This window comes from Haliaeetus leucocephalus, unplaced genomic scaffold (assembly GCF_000737465.1).
Source record: "Haliaeetus leucocephalus isolate CR32 unplaced genomic scaffold, Haliaeetus_leucocephalus-4.0 Scaffold339, whole genome shotgun sequence".
Lineage (NCBI taxonomy): Eukaryota > Metazoa > Chordata > Aves > Accipitriformes > Accipitridae > Haliaeetus > Haliaeetus leucocephalus.
Genome location: NW_010972775.1, coordinates 2,270,349 through 2,282,243, shown reverse-complemented (window position 1 = coordinate 2,282,243; position 11,895 = coordinate 2,270,349). Strand labels below are relative to the sequence as shown.

The window sequence follows — 11,895 nt, the reverse complement described above, 5'->3', positions numbered from 1 at the left end:
CCATGGCCGGGGCCGGCTGGGCCCCGCCGCGCCTGGACGAGTTCATCCTCACCGAGCGCCTTGGCGCCGGCACCTACGCCACCGTCTACAAGGCCTACAGGAAGGTAGTGTCCCCGTCGTCGTCCCCCCACCCATGGGACCCCCCCCTTTTACAGCCCTCCATAGGGGCTACCATCCCTATAGCACCTATATGGGACCTGTCACCCCCTTGCCAGCGATTCCTTTCCCCTCCTCCCCAGTCGGGACCCCCCCAGCAGACTGGGGAAGGACCCCCAGGTCGGCTTGTTTGGGGTGTGGGGGGGCTCCAGGGTTGGCTTCCCCCTTGGCAGAGGGACACGCGTGAGGTGGTGGCCATCAAGTGCGTGAGCAAGAGGAGCCTCAACCGGGCATCAGTGGAGAACCTGCTGACGGAGATCGAGATCCTGAAGACCATCCGCCACCCGCACATCGTGGAGCTCAAGGACTTCCAGGTGGGGCTGGAGGCTTCCCGGGTCGGCGGGGGTGGGGGCTGAGCCAGCACTGGTCCAGCTCGGGTCCTGGGGTCCATCTTGGCTCCCCAAGGGCATATCTGTGGGGCTCCGTGCCAGTAACTGGGCAAACCAGTCCAGGCGGACCCTGTGTGGGTGGGATACGTGGTGGGACCGGCCGGGGTGGCGTGACGGGGTCCGCTTGCCTTGCAGTGGGACAGCAACCACATCTACCTGATCATGGAGTTCTGTGCCGGGGGGGACCTCTCCCGCTTCATCCGAATGCGCAGGATCCTCCCCGAGAAGGTGGCGCGCATCTTCCTGCAGCAGCTCGGTGAGGGCCCCCTGCCCGGCTCCCGGACTCACTCCATTGGGCATCCTTCCCGGGGATTTTGGGGGGGGGTAGGGCTGTGGCGTTGTCCCCCCTGCTACGTGCCCATCTGCCCACCCAGCCTGTGCCCTGAAGTTCCTCCACGACCACAACATCTCCCACCTGGACCTCAAGCCACAGAACATCCTCCTGAGCGCTCCGGAGAACCCCCAGCTGAAGCTGGCAGGTCAGGGCAGGTCCCCAAGGAGGGGCTGGAGGTGGCAATTCCTTCTTCTCCACCCCCCCGCCACAAGCTCTCCTCACCCTCTCCCCCGCAGATTTCGGGTTTGCGCAGTACATGTCACCATGGGACGAGAAGCACGTTCTGCGGGGCTCCCCGCTCTACATGGCCCCCGAGATGGTGTGCCGCCAGCAGTATGACGCCCGGGTGGACCTGTGGTCAGTGGGCGTCATCCTTTACGGTGGGCTTTTGCTTTTATCCCCCCTGGGAGTTGGCTCGGGGCCAGTTTCCCCCTCTCCATCTCCCCCCGCCGCTCCCTTTCCCCTCCCACAGAAGCACTTTTTGGGAGGCCGCCCTTTGCCTCCCGCTCCTTCGCCGAGCTGGAGGAGAAGATCCGCAGCGACCGGGCTGTCGAGGTAACGTAGGATGGGATGGAGCTGGGTGGGTTCTCGCAGCTCGGGGCTGCGGCAGGGCTGGTGGTCTCAGCCCCATTCCCTCCCCAGCTGCCCAGCCGGCCCCTGCTCTCCCCGGAATGCCGGGATCTCTTAGGACAGCTCTTGGAGAGGGACCCTTTGAAACGCATCTCCTTCGAATGCTTCTTTGCCCATCCCTTTGTGGATATGGAGCACGTCCCCGGCCCCGAGAGCCTCTGCAAGGCGGTGAGCTGGGTGCTGGGGTGCCAGTCCCTGGGGATGGAGGGGGGCAGAGCCCTGAGTTCCCCCACACACACACTTTGTGTCCCCCAGACCGACCTGGTGGTGGAGGCGGTGAAGAAGGATCAGGAGGGGGATGCCTCTGCCGCCCTCTCCCTTTACTGCAAAGCCCTGGAGTATTTTGTGCCGGCTCTGCACTGTGAGTCCACCCCGGGGGGAGCTGCGTGGGTCCTGGGCGGTGCTGGGTGCATTTGTGGGGGCAGACAGCACCCCGGGGGAGGCTGGTTTGCAGCCCACCCACCCCAGCGTTCGGTCGCTCTCCCCTGCCAGATGAAAGCGATGCTCGCCGGAAAGAAGCCATTCGAGCCAAGGTGAGTCAAAAATCCCTGGGGAGGCGGTGGACAGCATCCCCCCCCAGCTTAGCTCTGCAAGATGTCGCCCCATCCTCTGTTCTCCGTGGTGGGGGTCTCCTCATTCCCTGCACCCCCCCCGGCTGTGGGCAGGTGGGGCAGTACATCTCCCGAGCAGAGGAGCTGAAGGCATTGGTCACCTCCAGCAACAAGAACCTCTTGCAGCAAGGGAACCCGGCCAGAGAGCTCCTTAAAGGTAGTGTTTGTTGGGAGACCCCCCCGCAACATCGGAGGGGGAAGGGGACACCCAGTGGGGTTTTGGGCTGAAGTGGGTGCTCCCCACTGCACCGTTCCCTTACAGAGATGGCCAAGGACAAGCCTCGCCTCTGCGCGGCGCTGGAAATGGCTTCTGCTGCCATCGCTAAGGTGAGTGGTGGATTTGGGGGGGGTCCCCTTTCCCCTTGAGTGGAAGGGGAAAGGGCAAACCCAGGTGGGGAGGGATCTGGCGTATTCCCCTCCAGCTGCAGCCAGGCCCCCTGGGGTCTCTTGCAGGAGGAGGAAGGCAAAGATGACAGTGACACCCTGGAGCTCTACCAGCAGAGCCTGGGGGAGCTGCTGCTCCTCCTGGCCGGTGAGTTGTGACCATGGTGGGTGCTGTGGGGGCAAGGGACGCATCCTGCGCCTGCGGTTGATCTGATGGCACGTCCCTCTTCCCTCTGCAGCGGAGCCCACGGGGAGGCGACGGGAGCTGCTCCACGCGGAGGTGAGTGCCAGCCGTGGGACAGCGGCGTGTCCGCGTGGGCGTGGCTTTGAAGGGATTTTCCTCCCTCTCTCTCTGCTAGATCCAGACCCTGATGGCCCGGGCCGAGTACCTGAAAGACCAGATGAAGGTAGGGCTGCTTACTGGGGGGCTCTGGAGCATGCTGGGGCAGGAGGGGTTGCGGGCTGGAAAATGATCTTCTGCCCCAGCAGATGCGGGAGGCACAGTCCATGGGCAAGGAGGCACTGGCAGAGCCCGTCCGGAGCAGTGAGTCCCTTTTTCTGTCCCCTCTTGTCCCATCAGAGAGGGTTTGGTGAAAAGGGCCTGGGGAACGTCCCCCCTCGTGGCTGCGGTCCTTGTGGTGGGGAACATCCCTACAGCTGCCACAGCCATGGGGATATTCCTGCCTGGGGGTAATCCCGACCCCGTACACCCTTCTTTCCCCCCAGCCTGGGCTTATCCATGCCCGGGAGCCCACCTGGGCTGGGTGACGATGGTGTGTGCAGCCGAGTGATTGCCCTCTGTGCCCCCCCCGGCACAGCCTGTACCTTGCAGTGATGCCCAGGAGCTGGCCGGCGGGACGCTGCTCGCCGCCCTGGCGCTGCCATGCCAAGAGATGCCATCGGCAGGGCGGAGGAAAGATGAGGCTTTCGTCCCGACCACATCGGAGTAGCCGCCTCAGGGGGCTCCCCCTTGGGGCTCCCACCCCCGGAGGGTCCCACGGGGGGGTCTGCAGGGCTATCTGCTCCTCTGCCTGGGCGCAGGCGTCATTTCCCGACGGGCAGAGTCCCCTCCCAGCCCTACCTCGACCGTCTGCTGCCGCAGCCTTCCCTGACGGCGGCAGGCAGGTTATTCCACTCTAATTCCCTCCGCTGGCTGTGACGGGCTGCGTATTTTTATCCTGGCACCGGGCTCCGGCAGAATATCCCCCCCTCTGCCAGTCACATACGTCTCTTGCCTTTTCAGCTAGATGTTTCTTCCGCCTCCCAAATTCTTCTGGGGGAGCCCTAAGTGTACGCGCAGCCCAGACCCCAAAAATCCCCCGCAGTAGCTCCAGGCTGGTGGTGATGGCAGCAGGCAGGGGGTCAGGGTGGCTGCCTGCGCCTGCCCTCCGCTGTGCCTTTCTCACCCAGCAACTACCTCTCTGTGCCCACCGCCGCTCATCCAGCCTCGAGCACCCAAATTGCACTGTCCCGGGCCAGCCATACCTCCCTCTCGCTGCTAGAGCGTTGGGATCGGGGCTTTTGCTTCCTAAACCCGCCTGCACAGGAGTATGGCAGGGACTGACGCCTTCGTCATTTGTGTCATGAGGTGTTGGCAGTGCTCAGCAGGGACTAATTGATTGTGCATGCTCCTCCGTGGGTATAAGCTTCGAGTAAAACAGATGAGTGGAAATCAATCACCTTCAGGGACAGAGTCACACGGCTGCAAACGGCAATACCTCCCCGAAGGCAGAGCCTCGGCGTCCTGCCTGCTCTGCTCCTCAGGGCTCTGACAACCCAAATATCCAGATTATGTTCACAGGAGCACCCCCCCAGCCCTGCAGAAGTCACTTTTCTGGGGTGGTGAGCTCTGCCTGCCCTGCAAAGCAAGGGACTTGTCTCGATATCTACTGTATTTCAAGGGAATGTAATTTATTGTCTTTAATAAATACTTTTTTTGGTTTCTCCAACTCCTCCAGTCTTGGGTTTGTGCTTTAAGACCCAAGAGGTGTCTCCAGCCAAGCCCAGGACTGAGAGCCAGCCCGGGGTGCCTGGAGCCATCAAGGAAGGCTGGGGACCCCTCGTCTCTGTCCCCTTGCCCAAGACCAGAGCCATGGGGTCCCCTCCTCGCCTCCAGCCAGCACTGGCTGGGAGTGCCCCTACCTCCCCGTATTCCCTGGGGACACGAGGCAGCCAAGGCAAGGTTTGACCTTGTTTTCCATTCAGATTTTTTTTTTTTTTTTTTTTTGGTATGTGTGTGCGTGTAAAACATCGAGCAGAACAACATGAAAGATTATGTAAAATTGTGTTTTCTCCAATAGGTTTTTACGGTGGGTGAGGAACGGTTGGGCTGGGCAGAGAGGTGTGGGGGAAAGGCAGAGGGGCCGGAGCAAATGCTGGGGTGATTTTTGGGGGGCCCCAAGGATGGTCTGAGCTGTGACCCCAGCAAAGCTCCTCCCGAGACTGCTTTTGCCCCAGATGCTGCCCCATAACCTGGTTTCTTCCCCCCACCCCCCCGCAGCTCCAGCCTTTAGTCCTTTGCTGGCTGCTCCATGCCCAAGCTGTTGGAGAGCTTCCCAGGCGGATGTGGCGAGGCATTTTTATGTCTTTTTTTTTTTTTTTGTTATTATTATTCTGAGCAGAGATTATATCCTGAGGCTTTAAAGAGCTTTCAAGCCCCCTACCCTCCCCCAGCCCGTGGCTAGCGCAGAGCCGCCGGGGATGGCTGAACCGGCTGGCTGCGGCAGCCGGCGCGGATAATCGCATCTGCCTTTTACGCTCTGCCGAAGACGCAGGCCCAATCCGGAGCCTTTTGAAGCGGGGAGAGACTCCGGCCGTTTCCCCGGGGGGACGAGGGTGATGGAGCTCGGGGTGCCCCAGCTTTGCATCGGGGTGGATGCGAGTCCTTTCTGCGTCAGGGCTCGCAAAGCGCTGCCCAAATATCGCTCCCCGGGCAGGCTGAAGGGAAGGAGGCACGAAGTGAGCAGTCGCCAGTCCGGCAGCACGGGGCCGGCTCCGGTGGTGGCTTTTCTCGCTCAGCATGGCTTTGGCTGCAGCGGGCAGGAGGGACGGCTGCCGGGCTCCGGCTGCCTTCTCCCATCGGTGTCATGGCAAAGCCCGGTGGGGACGCGTGCCGAAGCAGTGCTGCCTCCTCACACCATCCGGCCCTTGCAAAGGGCTATTCCAACCCGGAGCCTCTCGAGCATCGCTCGTGGGGTGGCTCTTGGATCCAGATTGTCACCCAGAGAGGGACACGGGGATGGCAGATGGGTGTATTGCCCTCCTTGTGCCAGCCCGTGGGTTACTCGGTGATGGGAGTTCAAATGCTCAATGGGTTTTGAAGAAAGAGAGGGTTGGGGAAAGCTGGGTCAGTGCGTGGAGCCGGTCCTGGGTTCTCCCCCATGCTCTTTAATCCGGAGTAATCCCCGTATCTGAACCAGCAACACAGTGGTGCTGCAGTGGGATGGATGGGGCCGTCCCTTCCCGCAGCAGCTCACAGGGAGATTTAATTGCCTGCAAAAAGAAAAATGAACTATTCAGTGGAGATTCCCCCATCCTTTAATGGCGGTTCATTTGTTTCAGTGCTTTAACGATTGCTCATTTAATGCTTTGTCCTTTGGGGAAACCGCTCACGTCATCTCGCGCTCACCAGCAGAAAGGAGGCCTGATCCTGCGGCCATACTATGAGGGGTTGCTCCACGTCTGGTGCAGGAGGGTAGGAGCTCTGCCCACCCCCGGGGCATTTATTTATAAGCTCCGCTGCCGGCAGAGATCGTCCAGCACCCAGCAAGAGCTTGCTTGAACAAATCCACCCCAAACCTGGCCCCATAGGTGAGGGAATTGGGTTTATAGCGTAGAAGAGAAAAAAATAGGTTTTTTCTGCTTTAATCCACACTAATTCTTTGCTTTAAGTTTTTTCAGCCCCTGTGTTGATGCCCGGAGCGGTCGTATGGCAGGCAGGCAGCTGGGATGCTTGAGGACCCGGCAGTGGGGGATGCTGGCAAACAGGGATGCAACTCTCAAAGGGCAGGGGACAGGCGAGAGGAGGGCTGCCTGCCCCCACTCCCCCCCATCCCAACCTCTCCTCCCCGGTACGGGCAGCAGGGCCAGCGATGGGAGCAAGGGCTGCGGGCTCGGAGCATCCCGGGAGCTCACAACGCTTTGCCGGGAACGCTTTGCTGAGGCTTAACACGTTGCCGGAGCCAAGCAGGGAGAGCTCGTGCTGCTTGCTTTTCACATGCCTGGGGGTCATGGTGCCTCCTAAAATAAACCCGCCAAGCTTCACGCGGCCTTTGCGTGGCGGCACGTGGGCCTGGAGTGAGCGCGGAGCGGAGCTGAAGGTCCGCGGCTGGGGGAGCAGGGAAAGGGGGGGGGGCAAAATAAAAGGTGGGGGAGAGGGTCCAGGCTGTGTCCTCGTGGGGTCATGCTGGTTGCGGGTGGGCTGAACCAAAGGGCTGCATCCCCTAGCCCCATCTCCCTCCCTCTGCGCTGGTGGGGATCCTGCTTACCCGTGGGATGTTTTAATGGTTGAGCCTTGCCATCAGCCAGGGAGTTAAAAGCCAAGCCAGGCTGGAGTGCTTGGCTTGGTCAGTGCTGGCTCTCCGCTATCCCTTTCCTCGTGGGGGATTAGATGAGCTTGGGCTGAGCCTCATCAGGTATGATCTCCTTTCAGAGCTAAAGCTGCTTCTGCCCATATTCCCTCGCCTTTCTCGCGAAAGGGGCTGGGTTAGGGCTCTGCCTGGGGTAGATGTCCCCGGAGCTGCTGGTGGGTCCCCACAGGGCTGGAGAGCAGCCTGGTCCCTGGGGCTGGAGGGTTGGGGTGATGTGTGTCCCCATGGGCAGAGCATCCCGCCCGAGTTTCTCAGGACTACCCGACCCCAGCACAGTATTACCAGAGGGCTGGGGGCAGAAAGCAATCTCCTGGCTGTACCAGAGAGCTTTGCTCAGCCCAGCAGCTCCAGGCGTGGCCTGATCCAGCATCTTTGCTGTAATAATAATAATAATAATAATAATGCCACCAGCTTCCCAGCACCCTCCCCTGCATTTTTCTGGATGACACAACTCCCCCTGCAAAAGCAAATTGCAGTTAATTCACTCCATTGGGATTTTGGGCAGTGAATTCCCAGCCTGTGCCAAGTTTTTCCAGGAAGCCTCGCTGCAGGAGCCCACCACTCGCTGGGATGCCAGCAGGCCCGAACTGCTCCAGCTTGAAGTCACACCTGTACTTATCACGGTCTCGTCCCCACAGAGACGTGTCCTTGCTCGGAGCAGCGCCGTGGGCACCCTGCGGTGCCCATGAGACTGCGGCGGGGAGCTGGTGAGCAATCTGAAGGCTTTTTACTAAAATAGCCAAAAATCTGTGAAATCTGGGGGTTTTGTTTGCTTTTAAACCCGGCTGCTGACAAATAGCCGCTCATAGCATCCCTTCAGTACGAAACACGGCAAAGCAGCCGACGACAACCAGGTGTGATGCTTTCTTCTGGATGATGCTGCAAGAGATTTCTCTCTTGAGCTCCCATCACTGCTCCCCCCTGCCCCGTAAAGGGGATGCACTTAATGTCTCTGCATCCCCCCATAGCTTGGGGCACCCCAAAACCTTTATCAGAAAAGTACTGCTCGAGGAGAGAAACAAATGCATAGACATCTCCTGATATTTATTCCACCGGTTATAACAGTACCATGGCATGGGGACAGCATAGGAGGTGGAGAGAAACTCAGCTGAGCACAGCACACAACTACAGCACAACAGAGGAGGAAGAGGAGACTTTTTTTTTTTTTTTCCTTATCCCTTTGCTCTTCTCCTGGAAGGAACAAGGACACGAGTGGATCCCACCCTGGGAGAGGGAGGGTGTGCCACCACCGCTCCAGGGAAGGGCTGGTGTGGGTTCAGATGAGCACTTGAGGAGGGGTTTTATTCCTCTCTGGCATTAATTCAGGCTTTATCCCTCTGGTCCTCAACACCCCCGTTGCTGCTGGGTTAAATGGGATCATATAGCAGGTCCTTCCCGGCTGACTCCTTTGAGAGGGGCCCTCAAGGGCAAAGTGGTTGGTATTTCTTGCACGGACGGGATGTTATTTCTCCTGTGATGGGTATGGGATGGGGGGGGGGGGGCATTTTGCATTGTGCCTTGTCCTTGCAAAGCAAATTGGAGCCTCCCTGTCATTTCTAGCAGGCTCGGTCGAAATGTGGAGGCAGAGACACGGTGTATGGCCACCGCTCTGCTGGAAAGCCTTTGCCTTCCCATGCTGATGTGGTTCAATAACACTCCAAGGTCACTCGGGGCTTTCCTTCCCTGCAAACACCCCCACCCCACCCCAGCTCTCGCTAAAGACACCCACTGCCACGGGCACAGGAGGAGGCGTTGGCTTACGGGGCGGGAGGGGGGGGCATGCTGGCTCGTTGCTCTAACCTCAGACCGGAGAACAAAACAAAAAACCACACATCAGGGACATCTGGGTCAGGGACTCGAGGCTTCACACGGCTCAGAAGGAGGACCCGACTCACACAAGGCAAGGGTGACAACATCAGTGGGGTCCCCGCTGCAGGCAACAGCCACCGCCAGACCCTTGGCCGCATCCCCTCCCTTCTCCCCCACCGTCACGTTGACGGGGAGGGGGTGTTCAGCCGGGTCACATCACGGTGCATTTCTCAGCCGATTGCTTCAGGTCCTCTAGCGTGGCTGAAGCTTTGTCTTTCAAGGAATCAAGGTCCAGGTTCTGGATGTTGCTGAGTTGGCCGATAACCGAGTTCTTCTCTTCCTCCTCCTCGTTGTCCTGCTCAATCATCTTGGCCAGCTCTTTGGGCAGCTCCACGTCACCTCCCACCAGCTGGATCTGGTTGTCATCCGTTTCATTCTGAAACGGGCCCAGAGAAAGTCAGTCAGGCATGGGACGTTGCAGGAGGTCAAGGGGGGGGCTTCTGGAGGCACTAAAGGCACGCGCGAGGTTCACGGTGGTGCCTGCATGGGCTTTGGGCTGTCTTCCCATTTTAAGGTCCATGCAGATCGGTCCCTGGGGCTCACAGCCGTGCTCGTGCTGTGGGTAAGATGCTAACCCAGAGGGGACATGGCTGAGCAGAGTCTGGGCACGCACCAAGGCACACACGAAGGGCTGAGACAAAAACCCGAGTACGCCAACATCAGTATAAATTGGCTTTCAGTTCGCATTGGAGTGGTTGGGGAGGTTTAGGCACCCAATTAAGCCACACGTATGCTTAACGACTGTGCCCACCGGAGATCGGGGTCAGCTCTGCGCCGGAGAGCCACAGGGAGACTTTGCAAAAGGCAGCCCGGCTGCCAAGTGGGATCAGTAATGAGCAGAAGAAACTTGTCGAAAGATTAGAAGGGACGTCTCAAGCATGAGAAAGCAGCAAAAGGATTGGGGGGCCAGATCCGAACAAATCCCCATTTCCCCTGGAGAAAAAAACCTCCATCTCTTCTTTTTCTGCTTTTTCTTGCTTTTGGCAGAGGAAAAATAAATTCTCCAGCTGTTTATTTCCTGGCAATAAAAGGGGTGTGAGAAGCGGTGGGGTGTGCATCCAGGCTGGTTGAACAGTATCAAACAATCTGAATAATATCACTTGGCTTAGCTGACCTTTCTGAACTAATATTAGCCCGGCTCCAATTTAGAGTATTCACCACTGAGCATCTCTTGCTGAATAAAGGATGGGTTTGGAGGGGGGAAAAGCTTGTGGTGATTCCAAGAATGGCTGAATTATTCCTTGATTAAATTGTTTCTAGTGAATGATTCATCGGGCGGAAATTCCAAAATAGGAGTTTAGGTAGGAAATGTTTGCCAAATAATCCGGGGAGAGGAGCCGGCTAATCTAGCCGGGAAGGTATAACTCTGGCTCCGCTCCCAGCTACGGGGCTGAGAGTCCAGGGTGAAGGTGGCTTTCCCTCATCCAGCTGGATTTAGGGGGCAAAAGAGAGGAAGAGGGGGATCAAGCAAGGCAGAGGGGGTGCGTCAGTGGTCCCGCTGTTTGGGGCTGGTAGCTTGCGGTGCCCAGAGGTGATGGGAAGGGGCCGAGATTTGGGTGGAAGGATGCGTTTTAGGGGAACTGATTTGCACTTGGGCTTTGTAGCTCAGAAACCCACCCAGCCAAGGGGGTCTGGCGCCCCTTCCCCTCCCTGCAGATCAGGGGTGTTGTCTGTCCCCCCCGTGGCCCCATCCACCAAACCCCCCATGGAGGCTGCGCTGGGGCTTGGCACCCTGTGTGCCCCCCGCTCCCCATCCCGTGCCCAGCACAGCCGTACCTTGGGGAGCCTGTACTTGTCTCGGAAGTGGGACCTGAATGTGGCCCTCTCCGCCTTGCGCTGGGCAAACTGGGCATCCCTCTCCATCCTGTGAACCAGGCAGGGCAGTTACCAGCAGTTGCTGCCCCCGGTCCCTGCGTTTGAGCATCTCTTCCCCATCCCCCCCCAGCCGGGTACCCCCCATCTCCTCTGCAAAGTCCCGGTTCCCCACAATTTCCTTCCCCCAGCACAGCCTGAGAGGAGAAAACAATCCCATCTCCCCGGCAAGGAAGCGGATTAAGGGATTAGGGGGTTCATCAGACTCCCTCGTGGCCCCATTGCCCCCAGCGCTGTCTCCCCCCAGCCTCCCATGCATGGGATGGGGGGGTTGCAGAGGGAGCACCCTGTTCCCCACTGGGACCCCGGGGGTCCAGCCCACCCCAGTCCCCGGGTCCGGTCGTACTTACTTCTCCTCCACCAGCTGCCGCTGATATTCCTCGTACTCCTCGCGTGTCATGCCCTGCGCCTCGGCCGGAGACTTCTCGCCCTCGCTCTTCTCCTCGCCACCCAGGCCACCCGTCAGGTTCTTCAGCTGTCCCCCCACCATGCTCTTCACCATGAACGCCATGGTCGCAGTCGCAGGGGGCCGGGGACCCTGGGGGCCGGGGGAGCCCGGGTGCTGGGGAGCTGGGGAGCGGAGCTACTGCAGAACTGGGAGAACCAGGGTTAATGGGGAGATGGGGTTCTGGGGTACCGAAGGGTGGGGGAGATGGGGATGCTGAGTTATGGGGGAGCCCGGGGAACGGGGCTGGGAGCGAGCCGGAGTGCCGAGGAGCCGAGGTATACTGGGTGCTGGGCTGCCGGGAGTTACCGGGAAGCTGGGGTGCTGCGGCTGCGAGTTCCTGGGGAGCCGGAGTACCGGGTTACCGAGGAGCCGGGGTCAACGGAGCCGAGTTCCCGGGCTGCCGGATTACCGAGTTCCCACGGGGAGCCGGGATACCGGGGACGTGAGTTCCCGGAGTACCAACTTCCCGGGCTGTAGCGGAGCCGAGTATCCCGGGGTCGACCAACCGGTTTGTCCGGGCTGCCGGGGATCAGCGGCTCCGCACCGCCCCGCCGCCCATGGCGGGGCCGGGCTCACCGGGGAACCGATCGGCGGCGGCGGCGGCGGTGGGAGC

The 11,895-nt window shown here is 59.8% G+C and overlaps 2 protein-coding genes across 3 annotated transcripts; one reads left to right on the top strand and one right to left on the bottom strand.

Annotated features, from left to right (window-relative positions):
- The first annotated feature begins 2 nt into the window (after positions 1 to 2).
- ULK3 (unc-51 like kinase 3) lies at positions 3 to 3,425 on the top strand. Of its 2 annotated transcripts, XM_010571621.1 has the most exons (16): positions 3 to 104; positions 330 to 470; positions 681 to 801; positions 920 to 1,024; positions 1,116 to 1,259; positions 1,352 to 1,434; positions 1,522 to 1,677; positions 1,765 to 1,870; positions 2,002 to 2,042; positions 2,175 to 2,277; positions 2,383 to 2,447; positions 2,574 to 2,652; positions 2,744 to 2,784; positions 2,864 to 2,911; positions 2,994 to 3,048; positions 3,323 to 3,425. In XM_010571621.1, the coding sequence occupies exons 1-16, from the start codon at positions 3 to 5 to the stop codon at positions 3,337 to 3,339; spliced, it is 1,407 nt and encodes a 468-aa protein (XP_010569923.1). In that variant the 3' UTR covers positions 3,340 to 3,425. The 2 variants fall into 2 exon arrangements, with proteins under 2 accessions (XP_010569923.1, XP_010569922.1); XM_010571620.1 differs by having other exon boundaries at positions 2,994 to 3,415.
- A 5,688-nt stretch (positions 3,426 to 9,113) lies between these two features.
- On the bottom strand, positions 9,114 to 11,345 carry CPLX3 (complexin 3). Its single transcript, XM_010571618.1, has 3 exons — positions 11,185 to 11,345; positions 10,739 to 10,826; positions 9,114 to 9,338 (listed from the first exon to the last, which is right to left on the bottom strand). The coding sequence occupies exons 1-3, from the start codon at positions 11,343 to 11,345 to the stop codon at positions 9,114 to 9,116; spliced, it is 474 nt and encodes a 157-aa protein (XP_010569920.1).
- Positions 11,346 to 11,895: the final 550 nt, after the last annotated feature.

Excerpts from the sequence above, each read along its gene's own strand:
- ULK3 (XM_010571620.1), top strand. The coding sequence starts at position 3 with ATGGCCGGGGCCGGCTGGGCCCCGCCGCGCCTGGACGAGTTCATCCTC. Across the intron at positions 105-329 it reads TCTACAAGGCCTACAGGAAG|AGGGACACGCGTGAGGTGGT; the intron begins GTAGTGTCCCCG and ends CCCCCTTGGCAG. Across the intron at positions 1,260-1,351 it reads AGTGGGCGTCATCCTTTACG|AAGCACTTTTTGGGAGGCCG; the intron begins GTGGGCTTTTGC and ends CCCCTCCCACAG.
- CPLX3 (XM_010571618.1), bottom strand. The coding sequence starts at position 11,345 with ATGGCGTTCATGGTGAAGAGCATGGTGGGGGGACAGCTGAAGAACCTG. Across the intron at positions 10,827-11,184 it reads CGGCAGCTGGTGGAGGAGAA|GATGGAGAGGGATGCCCAGT; the intron begins GTAAGTACGACC and ends CCTGGTTCACAG. Across the intron at positions 9,339-10,738 it reads ACAAGTACAGGCTCCCCAAG|AATGAAACGGATGACAACCA; the intron begins GTACGGCTGTGC and ends GGCCCGTTTCAG.